The sequence below is a fragment of the Tyto alba genome, unplaced genomic scaffold (assembly GCF_018691265.1).
Source record: "Tyto alba isolate M040663 unplaced genomic scaffold, T.alba_DEE_v4.0 Super-Scaffold_42, whole genome shotgun sequence".
Taxonomy (NCBI): domain Eukaryota; kingdom Metazoa; phylum Chordata; class Aves; order Strigiformes; family Tytonidae; genus Tyto; species Tyto alba.
In genome coordinates this window covers 15,150,657-15,169,548 of record NW_024881318.1, presented here as the reverse complement: position 1 = coordinate 15,169,548, position 18,892 = coordinate 15,150,657, and the positions used below count along the sequence as shown (strand labels likewise).

The 18,892-nt window shown below is 41.6% G+C and overlaps 1 protein-coding gene across 3 annotated transcripts in view; it reads left to right on the top strand.

Annotated features, from left to right (window-relative positions):
- Positions 1 to 551: 551 nt before the first annotated feature.
- Positions 552 to 18,892, top strand: part of CCBE1 (collagen and calcium binding EGF domains 1) — a 100,729-nt gene continuing 82,388 nt past the window's right edge. For all 3 annotated transcript variants that reach the window (XM_042804489.1, XM_042804491.1, XM_042804490.1), the window contains exons 1-2: positions 552 to 671; positions 807 to 887. In XM_042804489.1, coding sequence (XP_042660423.1) covers positions 571 to 671; positions 807 to 887 — 182 coding nt within the window. In that variant the 5' untranslated portion in view covers positions 552 to 570. The remainder of the gene's footprint in view (positions 672 to 806; positions 888 to 18,892) is intronic.

Genomic DNA, 18,892 nt, shown 5'->3' with positions numbered 1-18,892 from the left:
CCGTTTTATGAATGGTGGGGAAGTGGCAGCCGTACGCAAGGATAAACAGCCATCGCAACAGAGATGCTTTGAACTGCTCTGCTCCTTGGGGAAAGAGATTTAAGATAAAGCCGAATCTGGAAAGCATCAGTGATGGTGCACCGAGAGCCGCTGATCACACCCGTGGTTTCGGACCTTCCCCTCCCTTTCTGCCCCGCTTGCCCTGGGGCGGGCACACACACCCCACACCCCCCCCGCCATCTCCCCGTGCTCCCTGCGGCCGGGGCGGGGGGCGGGCCGGGAGAGCACCGGCGAGGGTGTTTGGGGGCAGATGTTGTTTGATGTCCTCTCACCCCCACTGCACATCTGCCGCGACCCCGCCACATCTGGCCGCCGCCCCGCCCCGCCCCGCCCCGCCGCGGGGGCCGCATCTGCCGGCACATCTGGGCGAGCGCGGCCCCTCCCCGCGGGCACATCTGGCGGCGGCGGGGGGCGGCCCCGCGCCGGGGCGGGAGGAGCGGCGGGTCGGCGCAGCCCCGAGGCGGCCGGGGCGGGCAGAGCCGGCGCGGCGCGCAGGGGAGCGGCGGCCCGATGGGGCGGCCGGCCGGCAGCCTGGCCCCGCTCCGGCTGCTGCTGCTGCTGGCGCTGGGGCACGCCTGGACCTACCGGGAGGAGCCACAGGACGGCGACAGGTGGGTGTCCCGTCCCCCGTTCTGCCCCCGCGCCGCGGACCCCCGTGCGGTTATCTGCTTTTCACTGCCCCCCACCCCCCCGCCTTTATTTATTTATTTATGTCCCTCCTTTATTTTTAATAACCCGCCTTGCAGGGAGGTGTGCTCCGAGAACAAAATCGCCACCACTCGCTACCCCTGCCTGAAGCCCACGGGCGAGCTCACCACCTGCTTCAGGTGAGCGCCGCGGAGGGCGGGAGGCGGGGGTGCGCGGGGCACACGCGTGGCCGCGGCTCGGGGAGAGCGAGGGGGGGGACACACACACACACACGCGTGTTGGTGTCAGGCGCGGGGACAGCAGCGGCGGCATCTGTTCGCTTCCCCCCCTCCGCTCTGTGCTAACCCACCCCGGCATTTCCACCACCCCACGCACGGGGGAACGGATGGCTTGGTCGCATCGCTCTCACGTTCAGCATCTCCCCTGGCAAGTCCTGCTGATGTCCCAGTGAAAGGTTTTAGTAACTTGCTGCAAATGCCACCTCAAAGTCTTTGCTGGAGAGGGTGCGTGTGGTTTTGACTGCCGTATCCTGGCCGCTAGTCACTGATACAGTGAGAGAAGCTTCCTCTGACCTGGATGTCTAGGAGTGCATTGGAGCTATAGCTGCCTCAGTTGCACTGCAATCAGTGAGATCAACTGGATTCATGCCACCCGAAAGACGTTTACATTTACATATATGAATCATACCCTCAGAATGAGTAACTTCTTCAGCAACCAGCTCTGGGGGAGACTTCGTCAGAGGCCTCTCAAATTAAGATGAATCCAACTCTCAGTTTTCATTTTTCAGCTGTGTATTTGAGAAACATCATCTGTTTTTCAGAAGACTTTTAAAGCTGTTTTAATGATGACAAATGTCCAGAACAGTTGACAATAGATGTGCTTTTGCAGAAATATACAGAAAGTATGAGCACACACATATCCCTTTACTGATGCCCTCTGATTAGTCCCATCCCCACAGATGAGATGTTTCATTTGAGAACGCTGCTTCTTGTGAGAGGTTACTCTGTTGAGGCAACTGTGCTCCGTATGTGTGTACATGCCTGCGTGTGGCAGGGGGCCACTTACGTATACTAAAAATACAATAAGGCACGTTAATGCTTTTGAAAAGTGTTACAGAGATTGTCCACTTCTTCTCAGAGTGTTTTCTGTTTGCCACAAATATCAGAGAGCTGCAGATGCACCGTGCATCTGTCCCTCCAGCAGCTGCAGCCGCCTGAGAAGGTGTCACACTGCTGCCCAGTTCTCAGAGTGTTAGCATCCTTATAGACCCTGGGAAGGTCTCTGTGGGGATAGACTTCCCTCTCCTGCTTCCCGTACCTTCTCTCTCCTCTCCCTGTGGAGGTGAGGAAGAGCCCGCTTATAAGCAGCTCTGTAGCACACAGCAGCAAAACGCAGCACTTTCTGGAGAGAGGCAGTGTGCGGGCTTTGCAGGGAAGGAGGGTACTCAATTGAATCTGCAGCGTTTCTCTGGTTTCAGAGCAGAGCACTGGGGTGAACAAGGTTATGCTGAATGGGAGTTACTGAAGGAAAACGCCAGAGTAGGAGCTGCATAAAGCAGCACATGTGTGACTGTCCTGCTGGTCACTGCATGTCCCCAAATCTGTCTGAGCAAAATGGGTCTGCTTTGTATGTAATGGATGAGGACTTCACAGGCTCCACCAGCTGCGGCAGGCCACTGTGCAAAGAAAGCAGGACTCTGTCCGGCTGCCAAGTCCCACTTGTACTTTCTTTCATCCTTCCTGAGGTATTTCTGACCTTTGGGCTCTGGTTGTGCCGATCCCTCCCTCCCTCGTCCTCCTGCACAATCCTGAGCGGTATTCACCATCCCAATCTAGCACCAACTATGAATAAGCATTTCCAAATCGCTGCATCGCACTCTAGGTTGTTTTGGTTCATGTTCTCAAATCATTTCTACATCTATGCCTGCTAGAGCTGCCATGCTTTTAAAAAAAAAAAAAAAAAAAAAATCAGTTCCCACGCAATCATGTGTTTTCAAGGTCTAACCTTCAAGGTCGGGAGGGGAGGGCTCCATCCCCCACCCTGCGAGCTCTCGTTCATGATGTCTGTAGGCACAAGTGCAGGGCAGCACCTCCGGCGCGGGGCGTGGGGCTCAGCAGAGCGGCTCCGCGCTGAGGACGTGCCCGCGCCGCGGTGCGCCGGTGGTCCTGCCCCTCCGAGGTTTGCCACGCTCTGAGGCGGACCAGCAGCATCGCCCACCCGTGATGGTGAATCTTAGGGGAAGAGCAGCATCCCTGTCACTCCTGGTAAGCGAGGTGTGCTTCCAGCAGGCACTTGAGATTAACCTTGGCAGAACACATTTTAATTTAAGATTCATTAATATTTTGAGGTTGAGGCTGTTAAGGGGATGACAGGAAACCTGCAAGTGTTGACTAATCCTGGGGTGCCTCGAGGTGGATTTTGTTTTGTAGGACAGTCAGGTACTTTAGGATTCAGTTTTCACATCTGGAATGACAGAAAACACTTTAAAAAATTTCAGCTGGTCAGAAACTCATCTATGGTTTTAGGGAACTTTCACTCCAGATTTCTGAGAAACTTTATTTTGGTGTTCTAGTATTTATTCTTACAAAATTTCATTTTTTACTTTCCTGTACAGATTTTTCACAGTATTTCATAATGACAATAGTGATGAATAACATAGTAATTTATATACATTGTTAGAGGTAGTTTAAAAGGATAGTTAATGTCAGCTGCTATTTACTATTAGTATACATACCTAATTTCTTTTCTAGGTCAAAGGACCTTTTGTGTAGAAATTAAACAAAGTGACACAAAATTTACCTCATGTCATAACGCATAAGGCAACATGCACCACTAGTAATGATCTGCTGTGAAATTAGTTAAGTACAAAAAGAAATACATTTGAAGTCAAATGTCAAAATTCCTGACCAAAATTAGTTTTCCAAAGCATAAATTCTTGACCGAAAACGTTTTCATTCTTTTATTCCTCCTGCTGGAATTTTTCATGAAAATCAGCATGTTTGCAGAACACTTCAATAAAAATATCATCTTTTCATCAGAAGAAATATTGCTTGAATTTTTTTTTTACCAGATTTACTCATGAATAAGGATGAGCCAAATGGAGGGCCAAGCCAAAAGTGGGGCCAAGCACTGAAAATATATTGGCATTTTTCCCTGTGGTCATAGCAACCTTGTACATAATTAGATGTATTTTTCCTTTTTGAATGTGTGCAGTCTGGCCCTTGGCTTAGTTAGATTTGTATTTTTTTAAGACGTTCTCTATATTTATTTTCATAAGAGCACAGAGGAACAGATGCAAAAAACAGTGGGAGCTTGTACAACATCTTTTCAGTCCAAATCTCATTTAAACTCTTGTACGTGACTGCACAAAGTACCTGGTACTAATGGCCCCATCGTGTAGGTACAGAGAAGAAGTTCTTCAGATGTGTTGGTAATGTAATAGTCCAGTAAGACTTTGAATTCCTCCTATATGCAAAATTCAGCAAATTCAATGAAATTTGGGCAGCATGAGAATATGAGGCCCCAGTCACATTACTGTCTTCTCTAGCTATATGAATGTGATGTTAACCTGTTTCACTCTCAGGTAGACTTCTAAGCAATTTGTTGGCCTGTTATATTACATGAACGTTGCTGCAGTTTTCTTCAGTGATTACGTGTGTCATCACTTGCATCTGACAATTCAGTTTGTACGTTTTAGCAGCAGTCCTTTTCATTACAGTCCTTCATTCATTTTCATTTTAAACAGTGCTACTGTACTTGTTTCTGAGGTCCAGAAGGAAAAGCAGCAGCTGGAATAGCCATCCCCATGCCTTATCCTGGTCATGTATCTGTGTTCCTATTAAGGGGATGATAGCAGTTATGCCACTTGCAAGTTCAGGAGGCTCAGCATTTAACCTGGTACAATTTATTAACTGGAGTTGCTCCGTTTTTAAAAAACAGCAAATCTTGATCACCTAATTAACTCTTGTATATTAGGAGAGCTAAGTATTATATTCAGTTAGAATTCAGAGAGTGTAGTGAACATGATTCAGGAAGACAATACACACTTAGCAGAAGCATTTGGTAGTGAGAAGCTGTTTTCCCGTCACCAGTTGGAGGAAGATTCAAGCATGAAACAGATGGGAAAATGAGAACATTTGTATTTCCTGACAGTGCAAATCTCTTTGTCTACTAGATACATAAATAATATTGTAAATTGACTTGAAAAAAATAGTTTTGCTCCTTTTCAGAAATTTTTGATAAAAATAAAGGACTAAATTAAGGAAACCAGCATTAGTGAATCAGGCAGATGAAATTTTGAACCTGGCTCTGCATAGCCTGGGAGAACACTGTAGCCATTGCCTTCACAGGCAAAGGGAAGTGAGTTTTTCCTTTTATTCAGCTGAAACTGTTAGTCTAATGCCCTCTCAAATTGCAAATAAAATTGACTAAATTAATTGATGAAACTGATTGTTTTAAACAAATAGACTATTGGCCCAGTGAGAGAAATTATCCATCCTTCTCTGACATCATGGTGAGCACTCTCTATTTCCCGCATTTTTTGCTGAAAATGAAGCGTGCAAGTTCCTCAAGGAACATACTGTACCCTAATTCTGTGTGTGTACTGATGGAGGCTGCTCCTGTTCCTTCCTTCTGCAGGACGAGCTGGGTGTAGGAGGTTTAGAATTAGAGTGCTTGGGAGAATAGACCTAGCTAATGATGGTAATCTCTTTGTAAAGACGAGACAAATTTTTACATCTGCAAATAAGCCCCGTGTTGTGGGGCTTAAATCTTGGCTTAAAACTTAATCAGTAACTTTTGCAAGCAAAAGGTCTTTTAAATAGGATGAAGATGTTCCAGTGTAGGTTGTCAGCTTCTTCATCTGATAATTGGCAGCTACAAGTATTTTACAGAGGTCCTCCCTACATTTCAGATTTTAAATTTTGCTGTGAAAGATTGCTCTACACTTCATAACAAAAAGACAATTCAAATATATTCCAGAAGAGAATGTATGTATACTTACACCCTACTTAATTCTGATGCTAACCACAGATCACATGCCTCAAAAAGCATTTATTTTTACTCTCTTGAATGCTGATATTGCTGGTGGAGCCTACTATTTTTATAGACTGTATCATTTTGCACATTCTTAAAAGATAAAAGTAATTGCAAGTAAGTTGGATTGTAGCTGTTTCACAAAGAGCAGCACTTTCACTAATATGCCCTTGGGGACCATATGCAATTTCTGGTTTCCAGATACTTGATGAGTATGTTGCAGAGCTTTCCAACAGGAAAAAAAATGCTGCATACAATTCTGAAGCTTTCAGCTGGAGTAAACAAGGATGACGTTTTTTCATCTTATCTTCTGACTATTCTTTTTAGAGATTTCTTTTTATTGTTGACATTGCATTTGTTCTCTGAAGTTTTGCTGACCATTTCAGTTTTAATAGAATTGAAAAAGCTCCAGTTGATATAATATAACTGTAAATCCAATAAATTTATCTGATTAGGGCAAAGTCCTGCCTAATCTCCAGTTATCTTACAGGGAAATGTACTCCTTGGTGGAATTTTACTGAAAATTTAAGACAGGATATGATTTCAAATTTTGTTTTGGTTTTAGAAAACTAAACATACACAACAGCTGTAATTCCACATCTGCCAAAAGAGTTTCTTTACAGTTCAGTAAACTAACAATCCTTCTTTTAAATGTAGTTCAGTGGTGGAGTACCACAAACTGCTGTCTCTGTGCATCACTCGGGGTACCATCAGCATCTGAAACATGCCCATGTAGACTATCAGTGCTGCTGGAAAGTGGTGCAGCAATGCTACTTGGTGATCAGGTTGAAAATGCGGAGTGTCAGAACTTATCAATTCATCCTATGAAGAAGCCTGTGAGCATGCATATGGTATTGGCATTTTGAACTCCACAGGAAACCATCATCATGAAAACGATGTGTTCAGCAGCTCTGCAACGTGGCACATCCATGGAAGGAGTGCTGCTCTCTGAGTCTGACCAGTACTAATTCCACTGATTTGTTCACTAGCGTGGTGTTTATGAAGAGATACAACAATGTAAGCATTCCCCCAGTTAAAAAGTTTTTGTTGTTTATTTTATATATATATATATATTTTAAATCTTCCTGGAAATTGTCATCACAGGTAGACTTTCATACATATGAATAAATAAACTTTTGCTTTAGTACACTACTGTTTTACAAAACAGTGTATGTTACAATGATGTTAAGACATCTTTCCCAACATTCCTATAATTATTTTTTCACTTTTACTTTGAAAGTAGTAGCACTTGTGTCACAGTTCTGATTGCAGTCAGATTTTTGTTTTATTTGATTTCCTTTGCTGTGATTGCCAAGGGAACAGATTGCTTACAGTTGCTGAAACACATTGTGAGTATCTGCCGGTTAGGAGTAACACCAATGCCACACACATGTCTGTAGATTTCAATACTGTATTTAGGTGGCCATGACTTTCTGGGTCACTTTGTCATCTCAGGTGCTAAGGCTAAGGATATTAATTCCTACTGAGTTTCGGTAAAGTTAGGGACACTTGAGATCTCAGCATATATCGATGCTACTGGCATCCTGCAGCAAAACACAGTGCTGCTGTGGGTTTACTGTGCAATGTCTCTTCTGTACAGCCATTTCACTCCAAAACGAACTAATGTTATTAATGATTTTTGGGAACACTGCATAATTACTGTGGGTGGTGCATTGAGGTAGGACATGCTACAAGCAAAGGATGAGGTCTGGCAAATGGCTGTTCATGTAGTCCAGAAGTTTTTGATGTTCACATCAAAGCAGTTTGGAGAATTTTAAAACTGGCAAGCCAAGAGCTTTATGACAAGTGCCCTCCTTGGTGGTTTGATCAATAATGAAGTCCAGGTGCATTGCATTATGGTTTTCATCTACAGAATATAGGGTTAAATATGAACTGACTTTGTCGGGCATGTTGTCTAGCTCAGAGACTCCAGACAAACAAAATAGTAGCCCCAGGGCCTCCTGTGGCTGATACGAAATATGTAATAAAAATAGGCCGCCAAAGGGAATATGACTTCTGTAATTATCCTAAGTATTGTATATGCTCCCTAAGGTCAAGCTGCTTTGTCCTTAAAAAAGTGATTGCAGTCTCTCTTGCTAACAGCAGGACGTTATTAATACTTGTATTACTGCTCCCACTGTGATAGAGACCCATTGAGCTGGGTTGATCTGTAGTCATTGCAGTCAAAATATGCAAGATAGAAATGGCAGGAATGAAAGGATAAAGAAATGGAGCAACAAGGAAGAGAAAGGGGAAAAAAAACAAAACAAAACAAAAAACAGGAGCATGGAGCAGGTAGAAACAAAAAAAAAAATGAATGTAGACATAAAAAGAGAAAAATTGCATCTTGCTGGTGGTTTGTGTGACTGATATGTGTGTGATAGAAGGGAGGTAATCACTCCCCTAAGAAGTATCATTTAAATGCTTCCAGGCTTCTATTTAAGTAGAACCCAGGAAAACAAAACGTCAGCCAAAACCAAAGAAAAACACACACGCATGCACCCCAGGGAGGATGCCTGTTCTCCCAACTAGACTTGGAGCTAAGCTACAGGAGCTGATGCATCTTCCCCTGACAGCCTCTCCCCTTCCTTCCTTCCTCAGTTTGGAAAATCTCTTTCCCCCACCGTAAAGTGCAGATCTGTGTAGGGGCAGGAGGAGCACCTTACAGACAGATATTTAAATTTCCCATTCAGTATTTCCTCAATTCAGATCGCCTTTGCTCATTGTCATAGCACAGAATTGCTGGGAAGGAGTTGAACATGAAATATTTAAACTATGCTTGGAAAAATAGATCGGGCTTGCTAGACATGCCAGATAAGGGGGGATTGCCCATATTCTGCTGTGAAAGCCATTGCTCGGTACAAAGAGCATGTGGGTGACAGGTTTTCTGAGACTATCATATCACTGAATATCACATTTCAGATTATGCTCGCTCTTGTGCAAAGTCGACCATTTGTGGCACGTGAGATTTTGGATTTCACTGAGATTGTGTTGAATTCTCACAACCTTGAGTTTAATCTTTTGGTTTTTGTCTCCACCACAGTGGTGAGTCCTGAGATGACTTGTCTCTCAATGTGTGAGTCATTGCTGAGTGTTCAGTATCAGTGTCACTTCAGCTGGAGCTGTTGGGGATGGCAGAGGGCTTGCTTTGTGCTAAGTCAGTGACAGGGAGAAGATCTGCTCTGGAGGACTTTGCTTGTGTTGCTTATGTCTCCTACAGACCCATATGGGTCACTCCAGGGTTCCTCTCTTTAAAATTCATGCTTACTAAGAGTCTGACACTTGTGCTTACCATCCAAATAAGTAGGCCTGACTTTGATTTACAGTAAAAAAACCTCTTCCCAAATTCTGCTTAGAATTTTTTTCTCTCTGTTGTCCATTTTCTGTTTGCTCAGTTTCAGTTTTCAAACTATGGTGGCTTCTTTTGTAAACTAACAGTAGCAAATGTCACTCTACTGCTCTACTTTGCTGTTTCTTTTATGTTGTTCCAATTGTACGCAGAAACAATGGAGAGCAGAATCCATACAGTGGTGACTTGGTTTCTTCTTGGCCTAGGAAAAACAAGTGGTTTGTTTGCATCTCCTTGAGGGTAGCTCTGTTTAACAGTTAAAGAGAAAAACAATTTCAGTTGCAGACAGTAATCTCAGAGCTTAGCTTTGTTTGGAAAATCCTTCTCACTTAAAGAGTGTTTTCCATCATGTTGTGTTGATTTCATTGTTGATTGTGGTTCAAAAAACGAAGTGCAAGACTGTAAAGCATTTAGCATACATCCAGCTATTAAAAACATGTACTTCTGGGTTTTTTGTTAAACTTAAGTTCTAACCACATCCATTTTAATTGATGATCTGTGCTGTAATTTAAATAAGGTGAAATACACAGTGATTATATTCATTGTATTAATATTAGCAGCCATTCCGTAGTAAATGCAAATCAAACAGAATTTTTCTCCTTCCTTTTCAAATGGGCTGGGAGCTAGAGCAGTGCATAGACAATGTTTTAAGTGGGAAAGAGAGCCAAAATCAAAGCTATGATCAGAGTTTTTAAATGCATTGTTCTTGGAGAATGAATAGACTTATTATAAGCCAAAGGCAAGTTACACTAGAGAGAGAGTTTGAAGAAATATAGGACAATATTCCTCTGGGCTAGCAAGTGTATGACAAACAATAGCCTTTCTATGGAGAAATGAGTGGTGCACAGCTTCTGATGTGATACAAGCTGTATTCGTGTTGGCTTCATACTCTCATTACTCTCCCTCAAGGGGGAAAGTTGACCACCTCGTTCTCCATAACAAGACATGTAAGCCTAAGAAGTCAGATGATGCAGTCTGCAAAATGGATGAAGGAGTACATGAAGTATTATCATAGTATTTTATGAGTAATGGGTAAATACTGACAATTTAGAAAATTGTGAAAACACACCAAAGTAAGTATGCTCAAAATTCTTTTCATAAGAGAGAGTGAATAACTTTATTGGATGCATTATTTCATTGTAAATAACTTCCTGCCCAGAGCTCCAGTGTCTCAGTGGAATGTTAATATCTCTATGATCACATTCAACACATTTAATATATGTTGTAAATCTGACATCTTGCCTATTCAACAAGATGTTATTATCATACTCAATTTTCATTACAGAGTTTATTATCATAGCTGCACCAAAAAAGCGGTGTCATTTCCTAAACACTGCTCTCTGGAATTCTGACAAAACCCCTTAGTTTAGAGATTACTGCCTTTGAGACTTGAAATGAGTTATAATTCAAATAAAAATAGCCAAAAGGAAAATTATTTAATCTTTATAATAGCATCTGTGGGAAGAGAAAAAACGGGTGGAAATGGGGTTGAGGGTCTTTGGTAGATCTTAGTGGTTGAGAAGTGGAGAGTGAGAGAGAGACTTGAGGGACCAGGGGTCACTAGAGCTGCTGTTTGGTAAATGCTTGATCCTCCTGGGGATATGTGCTTTTAACTGCAGCTTCCTAAGGCAGGAGCAAGCAGCAGTGACAGACAGACATGCAGGCAGTCTGTGCTGATCTCTGCCCACTGCTTGGAAATGAGTAGCAAGATGAACCCAACCGTGGTTGGGCTGCTGGTCTGCACAATGGCCCAGACAGTCTATGGGCCAGTGTTGCCTCAGACTGTGACTCTTGTGGTGCCTCAGATGTTGCCTTCTCGATATATTTCATAATATGCTGCTTACATGGAAAATAGTGTATTTGCTTAGGCAGATGTAGAAAGGTTGTTTTGATGTATGTTTGTTTTTTAAAAGTGCATTAGTTTTTTTTTTTCTTTGTTTTTCCTGAAGAAAGTGTCTCTACTACACTGGATTTCCTACTCCCTGCAGGCCACAAATACTTACCAAGAGAGCAGTTGGTGAAACTGCTTTAAATTTCAAAACTGAGAGATGAGGAGCCTATAGCAAATGGGTCATTCCTTTATTTTTTTGAATTTTCATGGAAAAATTCTCATTTCAAGCTTTTCTGATTTTAAAATGAAGAAACACAAAAAGGAATACGATTTAAAATAGAGAATGTCAGATACATTTTTATTCTACCTTCTCCTGCTTGCCTTCTAGCTTGTCTAATACCAAAACAGAAGGTATTAAAATGTTACTTCTGTGTGTATTTCCCTGCCTACTCTCACCCTTCAGTTCCCCACATTTCTTTCTTCCAGACAAAACCCAGTAAGTTAGGAATGAGAGAGGGAAACAGGGAACAACCTGACACTTCCTGGTCTTCAGACCTTTCTGTTAAGTGTCTGCTTTAGGAGTTCAGGCTCAGTCTGCTCTCTCTGTATGCAATCAATGGGGAGAAAAGGAAGGAGTTATCCTTCAACTTAGCATGTTCTATTTCCTCTTAGTTTTAAGACTTCTTAAAGAGAAAAGAAAATTTCTCTGTGATATAACCTCAGTGAAGAGCTTTACCCACAGAAGTTTTATAGACAGCCCTGTATTCCTGGCTTCTCGTCTGGGTTGGAAGTAGATTCAAAGTGTATTCAAACTTTCTCCTTGTATCTAGTCTTAAATTAGGTCCTTTTCCTGCAGAAATTTCTCTGTGTGTCACAGGAGCTCAAGAAAACTAGTTGGCATGCATGAATGTATTTGCAGGACTGGTCCTTTCTTGATTATTCCTAGAAGGTCACCTGTGTTAAAAAATGGCTCTTTTGGTGCACTGAATGGGCACCGGAGAAGCTGTATGAAAAGATTTGCAGAGGGTTGCATTTCCATAGCTCTACCGACTGCCCTGGACACATACCAGAGAACATCAGTTTGGGAATTCTTCTTCATAATTCTTCTTAGCATTCCATGAAAAAAACGCAATAAGTTGTTAAAGTGGGTTGAATGCATCTTACCAACTAAATGAGTTCTCTGACTTTCCAAGCAGAGTTTATTGGCCAGAGTCTTGTTTGTGCTGTTGGTTGTCCTCGCACTGACCCATATCTGAGTTGCAGTTTTATTGACTGTGTCTGGAAGGGTCCTTGACAATGCCCCTCCCATATTTACATCAGTGGGAGCACTGTGATCCTGGGAGAATATTCTTTAACTTAGGATGGACTTCACAGGAGTTGAGTTGTAGTTCTAGATCCTGGGATAAATTTCTGTGCTCCTCAAGAAGGCAAATCATGCCAAATTCTGCCTTCAGTTACCCACTAAGGTCTACTGTAGGTTGTCAGTATTAGCTACTACTCCACCTATAAAATGGAGGAAAAAGCCTTATTTATACCTCACAGAAAAAAGAACTTGATAGCTTGTGCTGAAGATGTAGTGTTCCTGTTGCAGCAAAGGAGGCGACCATAAATTGAATCTTCAAACAGCTTGCTGGACTTTGTTTACTTATGGTGATTTGCTGGCATTCCAGTTCAACAAAATGCTACTGTTTGAGATAAGAATAACAAATGCTCCTTTTTAAAAGTATATTTTTTCATATCCACCAAGAGACAAATTAGATTTTTTTTTTATGTTTTCTTATGTCGCAAAACTATCCAGAATATTTCCACAGTGGGAGTAAGCTAATGGTACATCACTGGAACATCTCCAGTGAAAATAGCTGTGGCAGAGTGAAAAGAGGAGCAGAAAACAAGTAGTCAGGAGCAAGAATGGCTAACATGTATGCATATATTTATTTACACATCCTTGTTTGCAGTATGGACTGCTGGATATTTTTAAGTATTAGGAAAAAGAGACTTCAAACATTTTCATTGACCTTACAGCCGCTACAGTTGTAAGTTGTTCCAATGAAAAGAAAATTGTTCCAAGAAATTTTCCTTAAGGACTTGACAAAGATTTAATGCAGGAAAATATATTTTAAGGATGGAAATAGAGGGGAAACTTTCCTGTGTTCAGATTCTTCTTAACTGTGTATTAGGGCTGAAGACCCTGGCTGTATTCCATATTGTCCAACTTGTTGCTTTGCTCTGTAGGGCTTCTCTTTTGGAAGAAAGAACCAAACAAACAGAGCAATCCTTTTATTAAATGGCATCTTGACCTTGCTTCTTGGAAATATAATGGCCCAGAGGATGAAAAATTACAGCAAGTGTTTATTACTGAAATCCAGTCTCAGTTGTGAGAAGAATAACTGTTTCAAAAGATTCAATATCCTGCCTGCTACAATGGGATGCATGTGGAAAAAAGCTGCAAAGCAGCATCAGAGAACTGGAAAAGCCTGTGTAATGTCTTGCTCCCAAGGCATGCAATTGGTGGGATGTGGGAAATGCTTGAGAACACGGGTTTCAGAAGTGGTCCTAATCAAATGCTACCATCCCTGATTTCCCTGCTAGATGAACAGGGCTGCTCTGGGGAAGACCTGGACCATGAATTCTTACATCATCCCAAGCTGCCTGGTGATAATGGCAGAGAGAAGCAGACACTTCCAAAATTTAGGTTTGGAAGTCATGTCAAATGTGTGTTCTGCAGCTGGATATCAATACGTGAATGAAAAGCTACTTCTATTTGTTTGTTTGTTTGTTTTTTTTTGTGGGAGAACTGTAGATTCTAAGCCCCTTTATACAGCATGAAAAAAGTCTGTTTATGAAGAAGGCTTCTTTGGAGGGGTAGGTTCTTGATAAATACAGAGGTAGATTCTAGCTTCTGTTAGAAATAGTTTTTATTTTAAAAATGGTTAAACTGCAGACTTTAAATCATTTCAAATTTTTCCTTATTACCGGAGACAAACTGTAGTTTTCTTTGAAGATGCTTTTCCATCTTTTACCCCATAACAGAAAGACATTCCCCATTCAAAAGACTCCCTGAAACCTCTCATGATATCTTAATGAAGTGCAACTTAGTTTCTTGGAGAGAATAATTTTTTTTGGCACTCCTCCTTACTGAAGCATGAGTTTTACAAGTAAATGCAAGAATTTTTTTTTTATTATTTGGTAGCAGCTGTAAAAATAACAAGACACATAAAGCATGGCAGCTTATTTGGCTGCTTTATTCAGACTAAATGCACTATCTTTAAAAGACTTGGAGAGGCATGCTTTTTCCTTTCATTGTTTATAGTAAGCCTTTATTATTTCTGTTTACAATTTTTTTTTTTTAATTTCCATCTTAAAAAGTAATTTTTCCACAATGCACTTTTCTACTAAATGCTCCAAGGTAGCTCATATACTACAGTTGGATGATCAGTCATTCCTTTCATAAAGTCAATGTTTAGATGGAGGATTAGTCATAGAGCCCTTAATTTTTCCTTTTACGTATCTGAAAATCAAAAAGAAATTCCTTATAAACCTAGCGCCTCAGCTGTTGAAGTTAGGAAGATTCTGGCATTGTCTTAGCTGTCTATAATGGCAAGGCATGAATTCTCTCAGAAGTTTAGATTCAGATATGACAGTATATACACAGCAATGCTACATAAATTACTGTCTCATCCAAGAGAGCAAGAATACCTCATGTTTGTTTTTTAGTGCCTGTGGACAAAAAAGAGTCAAAACCTGTTTTGCAGCACCAGTGCAAATTGGATGTAGGTCCATTGGCTTTGATTGAGCTTCTCTAGATTTATGCTGCTTTAAGTGATGGTGAAAATAAGATTCAGTCCCTGGAACTCAGCTTTGTGAAATGTCTCCCAGTTCCCTTCAGGATGAAGTAATTTGATTGTATTTTACAAGAAATCCTCTAACTCAGCAGTTGTTGTGTATGAACGCTTAAGTTCTGTTTTTTTAGCATTTTTCTGTCTCACCATAGATTTTTTTAAGTTATTTTTGATTGTGGGTAATACAGGACTTAAAAAAAAAAAAAAAAAAAAAAAAGCCAACAACAAAAAACAAAACCCAGCTTGTTTCTTGCAGTTTGTTTGAATAGTCAGCAGTCCTTTGCTACTTGTAAATGAATAAATAAAAGATGTGCAATTTTAAAAAATGTTGGAAATAATGAATGGGCTGGTGTATCTTCACTTGAAACTATAAGAAGGACTTTCTATTTATAGCCCTGTCTTGTCAAGATCAGCATAAGTTTATTCTCAGCCCAGTGATGCCCTGAGGGATGAATTGTCAAACCATTTGGATGCTTCATGGATTTTGGTAGGAGTCAGATACTTACGTATCATCTGAGGACCTGTGCTTAAGTAGAGGGTGTGTGGAATAAAAGATTAGTAAGGATGGTTAATTCCTATATGTGGTAGCACTTTGTAACTTACCGACATGAAAAAAGGAAAACAAAAACAGATTACAAATCTTATTTTAGAATATGACCAAGTCTGTGTTCAGTATCTTTGACAAGCCAACTAGGATGATGCTGTGTATTTCTTCACCCTCAGATCACTCTCCCAGTCCTTTTCTGAATTATCCTGCATTTATCAGCATCCCTGAACTGCAGAGAGCAGAAAAGACTTTAATTTTAAGGTTATGTGCGATGCTTCCAAAGGCCAAGGCAGAACATACTCTCTCTTTTCCCTTGTTAATTATCCAAGAGTCTCAGCAGTGGTTTTGATTACAGGGCTGCATTTTTTCCTTCCTAGATGTGTGACTTTAACTCACACAGTTCTGTGCAGATAGCTGCAAAGTTGCCTCAAAGTTTTCATTTTTATTTGCTTGCAAATATTTTAGCTTTGGTAAACAGTGGGGCAAGTAAGCGAAGAGGTGGAAAACACTTCAGCCTTATCAGGAGTCTGGGGAAAATGTGCAAGTCTACCAAACCAGGAATTGTATATGTCCGGAAGGGAGAAGCGCCCGCCAGCACCAGAGCATTGCAGGATTGCACTGTCCTTCCCAAAGTCCCTCATACTGTGCTGTGTGACTTGCTACCACAGGGTGAGTCTGCAAGGAAATTGCAGACATGGATCTGATCACAAATGTAAAGATGCACAGATTTTGAATGGAAAGTTAATCCTGGACTGTTCTCATTCTGGAGTGTGTGGAGTTGGAAATGCAGAGATCCAGGATGAGCATCTCTGAAACCCCCAGTCTGCCATGATGCCAAAGAGGAAAAAGCCTGTTAACTAGAATAAATAAGGGAAAAAATGATATATTTGAAAACTCTTGGCTTCTTGCTAGAATTGAGAGAAAAACTGAGGCAGTGTTTACCCTAGGCCATCCAGAACTATGAGGAAGTGCTCTGAAATGCCCCTTGTTCAGTCATCTGAGAAGAGCCAAGGGGTGTGCATCCTGGGGGAGAAAACTGTGCATTTTCTGTCTACTTTAGAGATGTTCACTCTGGTCAGACTTTCTCCAGTGTTTTCCTAGAGGAATATATGAAATCATTGGAATCTTTGTGTTTTTCTAACACTCTTACTTGGTAGATCATCTTAGATGTTTGGGAATGAGAGAAAATGAATAGTGGCCAAAATTTGGCAGGAATTGGTCCTCAGCAGGGATTACCTAAACACTTTGGTGTTCCATGTATCATCTAAAGAGGCATCTTGTTGTAGGCAAAATAAATTTATCTAGCCCAATGGGAGTACTGGGGCAAGTGTCTCTATCAGGAGGTGATGCTGGAAGTGTGAGGCTCATCAGCTGGCCAAGGCACAGGAGGAAAGGTCTCGTTATGGGACAACCAGGAACTGGAAATGAAAAAGGCAAGCACGGTGCCACAGTGTGTGAAGTATTGTCAGTAGTGGTAAGAAAATTTTAATACTACGTGCAAACCCTTGGTGAGACCTCAGCTGGAATAGCCTGTGCAAGTCTGGTTGTCAGCTTGCAAGGATGAGGAGTCACACCTGGGACAAAGCTTTCAGAAACAGTGACAGCCCATATGATGGGAAAAGGGGAGTGTTTTAGAGATGGAGAGACGCAACATCCCTCTTGGAAAGGTACAAGCCAGTCCTAGTTTAAAAGTTATATAGCTATTTGAGTGCTGATGAGTATCGAGGTTTAAAACATTGGTCTTGTTAGGTGTAGTGCCATAATCATGTGAAAATCAGCTTCTGGATTTGGAACTGGTTTGCACTGGGATGTCTGGACATGGTGATGGGGCCTTGCAGGCATCTATATACAAGCTCCTGACTTGGAGAAGGTGTCTTCCCTCTGCTGCATAGTTCAGATGCTTTCACTAGCTTGTAAAACTGTGTGCAGAGTAATTTTCTTCCTTATGTATTGTCACGTAACCAACTTTCTAGTTGACTAAGCTGAGCCAGTGGATTCCCGGCTCAAATGGGAATTGCTAGTGCCGCCCTCATGTCTGACAAACCAGCAGCCCCCAGGCTGTTGTCATGCTTACTCCAGCTTTTTGGAGGTGTTTGGGGTCAGCACAAGCAAGCTGTTTGGGACAGTTCTAACCCTCACATTTACACTAGTGCATGTGGTTTTACCACTGGTGACTTCTGCAGTCTGGAAATCCTCAGTCTCACGAATCATGGATGGCCTGGTGCCTTAGAATCGGGTGCTCCTTCCTCTCTGGCGTTTTGGCTGGGCTTTTAGCTTTGTTATTGAAAGTTGTGAACGTGGGAAATCTTATCTCTTGTCTGAATGATTTCCATAGCTGTACTCAACATCCTGTGATGGTGCTGTCTCTTTATGAACGTCTCCCTTGTCATTGTTAACATGGAACAAATATCCCTGGAAACAAACAAAACAAGGAAATATAGAAAATATTTGCTATAAAACAGAATTGTGCTTAAATTGAAGGTCTTCCCAAGGAGCCTACTAATACACACTTAGAGCAGAGCATGCTTTGTCTATCTCTGAATGTTGACTTTTCCTTCTGAATCCTAACGGGATAATGTAGGGCTTTTTAAATGTCAGTCTCTTTCATGGACTTAAATTATTATAAGTCTTCTGTATAGAATGATTTAAAAGCTGAAATGGAGTTAGATCCATAATGCCACAAATGTGCATGAATTCTTGAAAAATTAAATGTTTAACTAGTTAACACTATTTTATTGTAATAATTTTTGAGAGTGGAGAGAAATGTTTGATTATGCTTTTCTCGGTACCTGATACACAGATCTGAGCATCAATCAAATATTATCTCCAGGGATACAGTTTCAGGGAATAGCCCATGGTGTTGTTCAGAAAACAGAACATTTGCTCTTTATGAAGTTGTTCCAAGTGGCAGTTTGGGGATTAGATGTCTCAAGACATGTATAAAAAGAGAACTTTTTGTACTCATGCTGCCTGCTCAAATCCAATCCAGAGGCTGCTGGTATGCAGGTTGGGGTATTTTAGCTTTGCTTTCATTTGTTAGAAGAGTGAGGAGGTGAGTTGTCTTGTTTAGGTGACTTTCACAGATGCTTGTTACTGGATAGTAACAGCAAAGACTTGACCTGGAGGTTGACTCTCCAGTGACCCTTAAAGTTGGAATAACTGAGAAAGCAGCAGTTGCACCAATAAAAGCTTCAAATAAGCTGAGGGCTGAGAAAAGGGAGATTGTTGCTTATAAGAAGAACTGAACCGATGCCAGCAGAAAGCTGATACAGGAGCGACATGAGCGATACTATCTCTCCAACAGACGTGACTGTGTTCCAGAGGCTGCAAGGTCAGACCCCAGGTTTGTTTAAGGCCACGTGAAGGCAAAATACATCCTTTCTATACTACTGTAAACAGGGATTCGAAACAGGATAATTAGCATTATTAGAATGAGCTCTCTGCTTCGTGGAACTTCTCCTTGTATTTCTCAGCCAAGAAGAACAGAAGAGTCTTTGAAAAAATAATTTCCGACAAGTTTGAAATGACTCAATGGCCAGAAAAAGAGAGGCTATGCCTGTAATTTCCGCTGTGTGTAGAAATTG